This window comes from Marmota flaviventris, chromosome 10 (assembly GCF_047511675.1).
Source record: "Marmota flaviventris isolate mMarFla1 chromosome 10, mMarFla1.hap1, whole genome shotgun sequence".
In the NCBI taxonomy this organism is placed as follows: domain Eukaryota; kingdom Metazoa; phylum Chordata; class Mammalia; order Rodentia; family Sciuridae; genus Marmota; species Marmota flaviventris.
In genome coordinates this window covers 87,270,671-87,281,424 of record NC_092507.1, presented here as the reverse complement: position 1 = coordinate 87,281,424, position 10,754 = coordinate 87,270,671, and the positions used below count along the sequence as shown (strand labels likewise).

The 10,754-nt window shown below is 38.0% G+C and overlaps 2 protein-coding genes across 2 annotated transcripts in view; both read right to left on the bottom strand.

Annotated features, from left to right (window-relative positions):
• Positions 1-489: 489 nt before the first annotated feature.
• Positions 490-849, bottom strand: LOC139707391 (endoplasmic reticulum chaperone BiP-like). Its single transcript, XM_071618628.1, has one exon. It carries the CDS (start codon positions 847-849, stop codon positions 490-492), a length of 360 nt encoding a protein of 119 aa, XP_071474729.1.
• A 2,416-nt stretch (positions 850-3,265) lies between these two features.
• LOC114081348 (rho GTPase-activating protein 29-like) overlaps positions 3,266-10,754 on the bottom strand; it is a 30,829-nt gene continuing 23,340 nt past the window's right edge. Inside the window, 4 exon segments of the mRNA XM_071618627.1 lie at positions 3,266-4,142; positions 6,318-6,418; positions 6,543-6,858; positions 9,587-9,819. Of these exon segments, the coding sequence (XP_071474728.1) occupies positions 3,266-4,142; positions 6,318-6,418; positions 6,543-6,858; positions 9,587-9,819 (1,527 nt within the window).

Here is a 10,754-nt window from a genome sequence, read left to right as displayed (position 1 = left end):
TATAATACTTAATATATAATATATAAATATATTATAATTTAAATTATATAGTTTACTTATTTTGCTTTAGATGGTTTTAATGCTTCTGATAGTGTTTTATCCCTTAGCTTTATCTGTACAAATTTTTATTTTATGACTGTTCCAAACTTTTAGTATTTTTTTTTTAAATAGCAAACATTTAGTCACTTATGGTAGAAAAAAGTTCCTACACCAGATGTGCATGACCCAATCCTTAAATAGAACATTTCTGAGGTGAACACACATCCCGACCCACATTTTTATATCCAGTTTTTTAAGATAGCCAATTCCTCCTCTCTCTCCAGCCCAAAACATGTGAGCAACTGCTGATGGAAAGCAGTAAACAGCCACTTGGGCTATAGCATTTTCAACTCCACTTTGAGGTGAAGATTCCAATTACATTCGAGACTTAAGTTCTCTCAGTTTTCTCCTAAGGAAAGTTCTGAGTCCAGTATTTAAAATATTACAGCACTAGCAGATCAGTGTCTTCAACTCGTCTCTTTCTGCTGTATTCTCTTCACCAGTTGGGAGAGGGCCTACACTTCCATAGAATATGCTGATAATTGGCTGAACAATTTCTTCTAGTTCCTTCTTTTTAGTTTTGAAGTCTTCAATGTCAGCTTCTTGGTGGCTTTCCAGCCATTCAATCTTTTCCTCTACAGCTTTTTCCATGGTCTCCTTATCTTCAGAGGAAAGTTTGCCTCCCAACTTTTCTTTATCTCCAATCTGATACTTTAGAGAGTAGGCATAGCTTTCCAACTCATTCCTAGTATCAATGCACTCCTTGAGTCTTTTGTCTTCCTCAGCAAACCTCTCAACATCATTAACCATCTTTTCAATTTCTTCAGGTGTCAGGCAATTTTGGTCATTGGTAATTGTAATCTTATTTTTGTTCTCTTTACCTTTGTCTTCAGTTGTCGCCCAGAGAATAACATTCACATCTATCTCAAAAGTGACTTCAATCTGGGGGACTCCACAGGAGGAATTCCAGTGAGATCCAATGTACCCGGAAGGTGGTTGTCTTTTTTAAGGGGTCCTTTACCTTCATAGACCTTGATTGGAACAGTAGGTTGATTATCAGAAGCTGTAGAAAAGATCTGAGACTTCTTGGTGGGTACCACAGTGTTCCTTGGTATCAGTTTGGTCATGACACCTGCCACAGTTTCAATACCAAGTGTCAGGGGACATACATCAAGCAGAAGTAGGTCACCTGTATCTTGATAATCAGAGAGTACACCAGCCTGAACAGTGTCACCATATGCAACAGCCTCATCTGGGTTTATACCACAGGATGGATCCTTGCCATTGAAGAACTCTTTAACAAGTTGTTGAATCTTTGGAATTTGAGAAGAGCCACCAACAAGAACAATCTCATCAATATCAGACTTCTTCAAGTCAGAATCCTCCAGTACTATCTGAACAGGCTTCATGGTAGACAAGAACAGGTCCATGTTTTCTCTTCAAATTTTGCCTGAGTCAGGGTTTCAGAAAAGTCTTCTCCTTAATAGAAGGACTCAATTTTAATTCTTGCTTAATGTTGAGCAGACAGGGCCCACTTGGCCTTTTCTACTTCATGCCGGAGATTCTGCACAGCTCTGTTTTCTTTCCTAACATCTTTGCCAGTCATCTTTTTGTACAGCCTGATGAAATGTTCCATAACACGATGGTCAAAGTCTTCTCCACCCAGATGAGTATCTCTATTGGTGGCCATGACTTCAAAGACATCAAATTGTCAATGGGGAGAAGAGACACATAGAAGGTTCCACCACCCAAATCAAACACCAGGATGTTCTTCTCTCCCTCCCTCTTATCCAGGCCATAAGCAATAGAGCTACTGTAGGCTCATTAATGATCCTCATAACATTCAGGCCAGCAATAGTTCCAGCATCTTTGGTTGCCTGCCAGTGGCATCATTAAAATAGGCTGGTACAGTAACACTGCATGGGTAACCTTCTTTTCCAAATAAGCCTCAGCAGTCTCTTTCATTTTAGTGAGAATTATAGCAGATATTTCTTCTGGAGCAAATGTCTTAGTTTGCCCACCTCCAATATCAACCTGAATGTATGGTTTGTGTTTATGTTTCTCTTCAAAGACTTTGAAAGGCAAGAACTTGATGTCTTGCTGCATAGAAGGGTCATTCCCAGTGCTGCCAATGAGCCACTGGGCATCAAAGTCCGTCTTCTCAGGATTGGAGGTGAGCTGATTCTTGACTGTATGGTGGATCAGACGTTCTTCTTCAGGGGTGAAGGCCACATAATACGGCCTGATGCATTTGCCCTGATTGTTGGAGATGATCTCCAGTGGCCATTCTTGAACAGCCCGATGCAGGAGTAAGTGGTCCCCAGTTCAATGCCGACCATGGTACCCATGTCCTTTTCTTGTCATCCTCCTCAGCCGTGCTGCACAGAGCAGCAGCAGAACCGTGGCCACCAGAAAGAGCTTCATCTTGCCCTTGCTGCTGGCCAGTTGCTCTCCTCAGCAGAAAGCCAGAAGTCGCAGGCAATCCAGCAACAAGGACACAGGTGAGAGCAGAGAGGTTACAGGTCTCTTACACTCGAGATGCCTCAACTCTGTCCGTCTGTGTTGTCTCTGCCAACGTCTCAAACTTTTTAGTATTGAAGTGCATTTTCTTTCTACAATTGTATTAATTACCATATGTAAAAATTGACAAGTAGAATGCTCCTAAACACAGATTCACAAGCTTTTAGGCCACTATGTAAATATTAAAAAAGTTAAGTGAATTGCCAATGCTTCCATACATGCTATAACAACACAAGTGGTCAAAGATGCACTAGAACATTATGTGGGAAAAAATATATTCATACCCAATCAAGATTTTTCAGGCACTTGCATTCAGAAGCATTTTATGAATCAGCACCAGGTTTGCTCCAAAATAAAGCTCATTTTCCCCTACTACCCCTATTTATTGAGAACAATATTATACATTAAAGATGCATTTACATGAATCATTTTATAGAGAAAATTATTTTAAATTTAAAATTATAATACTTATTTTATGCATAACTTCAAAAACACAGAATTTAAAGACAATACCAGTGAGCACTATCATTCTGTATGACTAAAACACTATCATTCTATATGACTAGCAAACAAAATACAAGGCCAAACGGCAAAATATATACTTTGGCAATCCTATACAAAAGGGGTTTTGTATCAACATTCTTTCATAAAATAAACACAATACATAAAAACGAAACAAGAAAAAGAAAAACTGAATTTTGACAATCTACACAAACTGTGGCATTTCAAATTCAAGGTCTTGTAACTCTTCCATTTGTTTTAGCCTGAGTCCCTGGCACATTGGATTCACGTCAGGCCGGCCGTGCTCTTCAGAGTGCTCTTTAGGCTCAGGAGCTGGCTGCAAAGCATAAGCTGATGTGCTGTCTGCCTCTGGAACATCTTTCTCCACATGACTCAGGGGAGTAAGAGCTGTGCTAGGAGGCACTGCTGCTGAAGGTGAAGCTGGTCTCTCCTCAGTCCCCCTGACTTTGCTGGTCGGGGTAGGTGGTTTGTAAAATGTTGTCCCGAGATGGGGCTGCAGTTTTCTGGGTGCTCTTGCAGGAGCAAGATGGTGAGAATGAGAGGACAGTCTCACTGGTGCCTCTCTTGCTGAACTGGCTGATGTGTTGGGCTGTGTGGCACTGTTGGAATGGTCACCACTAACCTTGATGCTCATTGTCACTTTTTCCTGGAGTATACTTGGCACAATCACTGCACTCATGCCAGTTAAGTTCTTTGGTTCACATTGTTGTCCCTGAGTTTTTTGTGGAATCTGCTGATCAAAACCATTAATTTGGGAGCCAAAACTCGTAGGGGTATCTTTTCTATTAAGTCCTTCAAAGGTAAGATTCTGGCAAAACTTGTCTGAATTGACATTTCCCACATTTCTGCTGTTTTTCTCATTAGGAGAGCTTGCAAGATGGAACCTATCTACAGGAAAACAGAAACATCTGAACTTGGGGCTTGGCATAGGCCTCTGTATATCATTTGTTGTCACATCAGATTTCAGACTAAGTGGTTTTGTGGTTTTACACATATTGTCCATCTTTTGTGATGATGATTCAAGTTCTCTGTGATCTGAAAAAGAAGAGATTTTTTTTTAACTTCATGAAGTTTGGTTAATAAGGAAGTGTGGTTATTTATGAATGGGCATTCTCTCAAACAACAGAGTCTTACATATTTTTTCCAACATTATTTTCTCAGTCATCTATGCAGAGGAATTAAAAATCCATACAATATTGAAGGCACATTTTTAATTAAAGCATTACTTTTTAAAATTTATCTTAATAGAACAAATAGTCACAAAGCACATAAAATTTTAAAAAAAAACACTTCCTGTAGTAACTTGTTTTAATATACTACCCATGAATGAATATTTTCTGTGTTAAGACTTTCCTGATTTCAACAGGCAGACAATGGTAACTCTAGAACAGTAACACTATTCTGTATGCCAAAAAACGCCATGTCCTGAATCCCAAGGACTTTGCCTGTCACTTAATCCGCTTTCCAGCTACATTCTGTCCATACTGAGGGCAAAACACAAAAGAGGACTTGGATGCTCTCCCAGCTGATCCACTAATACATGGCAATATCCTCTGGACAAAGGAAGGTTGAAGAGCTGTCAAAATTGCCATTCTGCTACTGGTCCTGGAGACTCCAGATTTACCTCCTTCTCTTTCTCCTCTAGTCTGGTCCCAAGGTCCCTGTTTTCTCACCTAGAACCCTAGCATCTCCCACTCTGTCTTTGCTGCATGTACCCCAGAAGCTCCTGTTGCTAGAAAGGTGCAGCCATCTGCCACTTGGTCCTTCTCCCATATCCTTGGGCAGTGGTTTGCAGACAGGTGCACTGCAGCATCACTTGATGATGATCGCAGGTCATCATCTGACCTCCTTATTCACCTCAGGCTGCTGGCCTCTCTTCCCTGGTTCCCAGGCAGTGCTCATGTAATTTGCTCTCCTAGACCCTTCACCACATTGATGGAAGTGAGCTGAGCCATTGTGGTTGGATGGCAACCACCAGAACATATTTACAGTCCTGCAGAACTTCTAGCACCACTTCTAGCTGCCTGGGTGCTGGCTCAGCTCCTGCTCCAGTTCTGCAAGTAGGGCTAGTGCACTAGCCCTACTTGCCTTCTTCTGTCAAGACAAACTCCTATGTGGAGATAAGTTGGCATGTGGTGTTAATGATCTTCTAAAGAAAAGGCTCAGAATTACCTGATATGTAATGAAAATTTCAAATATTTTAAAATTATTTATTGTTATTACTATACCTACCTGGGAATCCAATTTCATTGGACAGTGAAACAAGGTTACATTTAGGAATGAGATAGGATGAGGTTCAAATCCTGAATCAACAATAATTTAGGGATATGACACTTGGCATTATTTACCTTCCTCAGACTGTTAGCTATGGCTTAAAGGAGGCCAAGGTTCATAGCACAGAATTGCTAAGAAGATCAAATCAGATAAATGGAATCAGTGAGTCCAGTGCTTTTCTTTGCAGAGAGGTAATGGACTATCTTTGTTTTCAGACTTTCTCAGGCTACACTAATTGATATTTCATTAATTTTATATATCAAATTCAACATTTATGACTATATATTGAAAAATTCGGATTTAGCTCTACTAAATCAGTAACGAATGAAAGGTTTTCAACCCCCTTACCAGAAACCATTCACTGAAATAAAACGATCAAAAAACTGAACAAAAAGACTGGAGCCAGGAAAATGGAAGACATGTGTGCTTAATGTGCTAAAGGTAGGCCACAGGTAAAGGGACACAAAAAACTTCAGGAGTTTTTTTTTTTTTTTTTTTTTTGAGTTTCAGGAGTCCAGCTTTTTTCTGTTTTGACTTTAATTGATGACAAAGAAGTAAAGGTGAAAACAAATCTCAGAAAGAGAACAAATATAATTTATGAATTTCAAGATATCTTTTTACAAGAAAGAAACAAAGCATGATATTCATTTAAATGACATTCATTAAACTTTCTCAGTGGCTAGAAAAGTTAACTAATAAAACCTTGAAGTTTGAACTTACCTCAACTTAATACACCTTGTTTTTTTTAAAGGATGAGTATTGTAGATGGACACAATATTTTTTTCTTTGTTTATTTGTTTTATATGGTACTGAGGATCCAACTCATGGCCTCACACATGCCAAGGCAAGCGTTTTACCACTGAGATACAAGCCCAGCCCTCACCTTGGTTGTTAATCACGACTTCTTGGCAAGGTTTGAAATACGCAAAGATATATGTTACATAACCACTCACCAATGAGACATGCATCCCTTTTTTTCCAATGCATTTTGCTTGCATTCTGATTCCTCAAATGATGTAGCCAATTCATAATTTTTAATTTCAATATCTTCAGTGTGGATGTCCTATTGATACAAGAAAAGTTTTAAACAGAGCAAAACACATCTCAAAACAAACAGTTCAAAGACTATTAACTTGTTAACATAAACATCACAAATTTATTCCAATTCTGTAATGGTCAAAACTCACTTGCTTTGTAGAAAAATACTGTGACTTTGTGGAATGTTCTGTTGATATTACGGGTTTGGAAGGAGGGCTTTTATGTACCCAAGGTGCAACAACATCAGTACTAGATGAAACATTTTGTGGCTCTAGGGACCCATCGAAGATCATCTGTGCATTGGTAATGAGGAATTCTACCAACAGGGCCTGATTGGCATATGCAACAAGAGAGGAGGAGATGGTACCAGGAGTGGTTGTAGGCCTGGGCCTCATCAGACAGGGTCCAAATAACACCCCCAAATTTTTTGAGTTCATCGGGTTTTCTTCAGAATGGTCTACAACCCTGAAAAGAAGAACACATAAAGTGTATGAGATTTGCCTAATAGATGTCCTTAATGGTAGTTTACTATGACTTGAGAAGGGTGGAGAAAACTCGGGCTATAGAAGACTACAAAATGTTTGTCAAGGGTCAAGTTTGGTGGGTCTAGGGAAAGAATCCTTTGTTTCATTATGATACTTACCACACACCAAACTGAGTTTCAGAGTACTATTTTAGGATAAAATGCATGTAAGTAGAAGGAACTACTGAACTCAGTAGCAGAAGGAAGAAAAACTCCTCTAAATATTGCTCCATCCTTGTATGTGGGATATACTCCCCGTTTCTTATATGGGAAACTGAAACAGCACTGTCAATTTCTCTCTCACTGCCCAGTTAGTTTTCTTTTTTAAAAAAGTAATTTTTACCTAGAGATGGACACAATACCTTTATTTTATTTATTTATTTTTATGCAGTGCTGAGTATCAAACCCAGTGTCTCCCATGTGCTAGGCAAGTGTTCTATCACTAGCCACACTCCCAGCTGCCCACAGCTAGTTTTCTAGCCTAGATGATTCTCTCTCCTGAACATGTCTCTGTTCTATTGCCACTATCAATGTTCTGGTTTTACTTCAAACACTCTCAGCTTGTTATTTCTATGACTATCCAAAGAAATCTGTCTCTGCCTGGTTTAGCTATCAGGATGATACTAGATTCATCTATGGGTAAAAAAACTGTGATATATATATAGTGAATAGGGTAGTTTTGCTATTTGTCTTTCAGAGGATTCATCACTGATGTATAGAAATGCATTTGATTTATGGGTATTAATTTTATATCCTGCTACTTTGCCAAATTCATTTATTATTCTAGAAGTTTTCTGGTGGAGTTTTTTGGATCCTCCAAGTATAAAATTATGTCGTTGGCAAAGAATGGTAATTTAAGTTCTTCTTTTCCTATTTGTATTCCCTTGAATTTCTTTCACCTAATTGCTCTGGCTAGAGTGGCAAGGATTATGTTGAACAATTTTTAGATGGAATGCTTCCAATTTTTCTTCATTTAGAATGATGTTAGCCTTAGGTTTAGCAAAGAGAGCTTTTACTATGTTGAGGTATATTCCTACTATCTCTAGTTTTTCTAATATTTTGAACATGAAAAGGTACTGTATTTTGTCAAATGCTTTCTCTGCATCAATTGATATAATCATAGGTTTCTTCTCTTTAAGTTTATTGATGTGATGAATTACATTTATTGATTTCTGTAGGTCAAACCAACCTTGCATCCCTGGATACACAATTTGATCATGGTGCATTGTTTTTTTTCATACGTTTTTGTATGTGATTTGCCAGAATTTTATTGAGAATTTTTGCATCTATGTTCATCGGGTAGATATGGGTCTGAAATTTTCTTTCCTTGATGTGTCTCTTGCTGGTTTGGGTATCAGGGTGATACTAGCTTCACAGAATGAGGTTGGAAGGGTTTCCTGCTATTCTATTTCGTGGAATAATTTGAAGCCCTTCAAGATATGAATAGTTAAAAAAAACTGTGGTATTTATACACAATGGACTATTACTCAGCATTACAAGAGAATAAAATAATGGCATTTATATGTAAATGGATGGAGTTGGTGAATATCATGAAGTAAGCCAATCCCCCAAAATCAAAGGCCAAAATTCTCTCTGATAAATAAATGTTGATACATAATTGTGTCTCTGGGGATAGAGGAACATTGATTGGGCTCAGGAGAGGGAAGGAAGAGGAGGGGTATGGGGTAGGAAAGAGGGTGGAATGAGACAAACATCATTACCCTAAGTACATATATGACAGCACATGTGGTATGACTCTACATCATGTACAGAGAAATGAAAATTTGTGCTCCATTTGTGTACAATGGATTGAAAGGCATTCTGCTGTCATGTATAACTGATTTGAACTAATAAATTTTTTTAAAATTTTTATTTTATTTATTTATTTGTATGTGGGGCTGAGGTTCAAACCCAGGGCCTTGCACATGCTCTACTGCTGAGCCACAATTCCAGCCATAACAAATAAATTTTAAAAAAAAATTCAAAAAGGAGATCTTAATTGCTGTCAGAAAGGTCTGCCAGGCAAATCTGAATATGTGAAATTCCTGATTCCAAGTTCTTTAGTGGGTATAGAAACAACATGGTCAACTCATCTGCCAGGTACATAAGATTTTTTATCAAGTCTCTAGGAAGGTAGCACAGTTCCTGCTACTGCTTGCTATATTGTAGCCTAATGAAATCAAATTTTCTAAATGCAAAATGCTTTCTTGTGTCTCCATGTCTGTTTCTCTCTGCCTCATATGCTCTTCTGTACATTCACTACCAAATCACCACTCAGTTCTTAAAATCAGACACAAGGCCTTTTGCCTCTTCTGCTCTATTCCTACCCCCAAAACTTCCTCTGCATGCCTACAAGCTGTGCACAGCTACTAGAAAAAGGATGATGGTGAACTGTGGTTATATACAGATCTGTACCCCAAGAGGATAAGCTCACAAATAGCAGAAACCCCGTGTTTCCATCCTAGTTTCCCCAGCCAGAGCCTGGCACACAGGAAGCATCTGAGGGAACCATGTTTGCTGCATGAACATGTATTCAATGTCTCCCTCTCCCAACACATAATAAAGACATCCTAAAAATCATTTTGAACATCATAACACAACAATATAAATGTACTGAATACTATTGCCCTGTTCAATTAAAAATGGCTAAGATGGTATAAAAGTTCTTACCTCTTAAGATGGATGACAAGGTAATGTAGAGTGTTAAAATTGGACGGTGGCAATTGTCTTAGAAGGTCCTTGGTTTTGAGAAGAATTTGGTTGATTCCCGTACACATATTTGGAGATGTGTTGTCTTCAGAGTTGTCCCTTTTGGTGTCCTGTTCTTGGTTAATATGTTGGATGACATTTGCAAGCTCCATAAATTCCTGGTACCATTGGAATAAAACCAATGGTTCTGGTAGCTAAAGAAACAAAATTATATTAAAAATACCTTTGGGCTGAGGTTGTGGCTCAGAGGTAGAGTGTTTGCCTAGCACATGCGGGGACCTGGGTTTGATCCTCAGCACCACATAAAAATTAATAAATAAAATAAAGGTATTGCATCCCGCTACAACCAAAAAATAAATATTTTGAAAAAATCTTCTGCCTGTTTTCTTTGTTAAAGTCAACTATAAGTGAGAGTTACTCAATTAATTTAGCATGTCCCTTTAGATTAACAAAATCTAAAGTCAATCTGTATTTATTGATATCTTTTTCAGTACTGGAGATTGAACCTAGGACCTCAAGCATGCTATGCAAGCACTCTAGTACTGAGCTTCATCCCTGCCCATAAAATAAAATATATATGTTTGGTAGAGAAGTGACTTAGAAAGCAAATCAAAATCTTGACTATAAATTATATTTATTTTAATAACAAATTAATAGATAATGAGTGAAATTCTAAACTTTAAATGAAGTTTAAGCTTTAAGCTTCATTATGGGATTTTAAAACTCTTCATCTCTATCCTAAACACATTATATTCACATCTGCCCCCCAAATAGCATAATCTTCATCTGTTTTACTGGAACAAACATAGAATAGTGAACAAAATCTATAAAATGAATCAGAAACCCATGGATTTTTTGAGTAAGGGGTAAAAATATCAAAGTGCTAAAGGGCACAGATTTTACTTGGGCAAGAATGAAGATCAGCACAAGATAATATGACCTACAAAAACATACTGTCATCATCTCATGAAACTTTAAAACAGGCTGATTTGCCATGAATAGATCAAAAGAAGTAGTTCTTACAACAAATATCCACTGCCATAATGAATTTCGATGTTTCTACTGATCTACAATAGAAAATTCAGTGAACCATTAGCTACTTGATGTCCTATAATATCTGTGGGAAGTT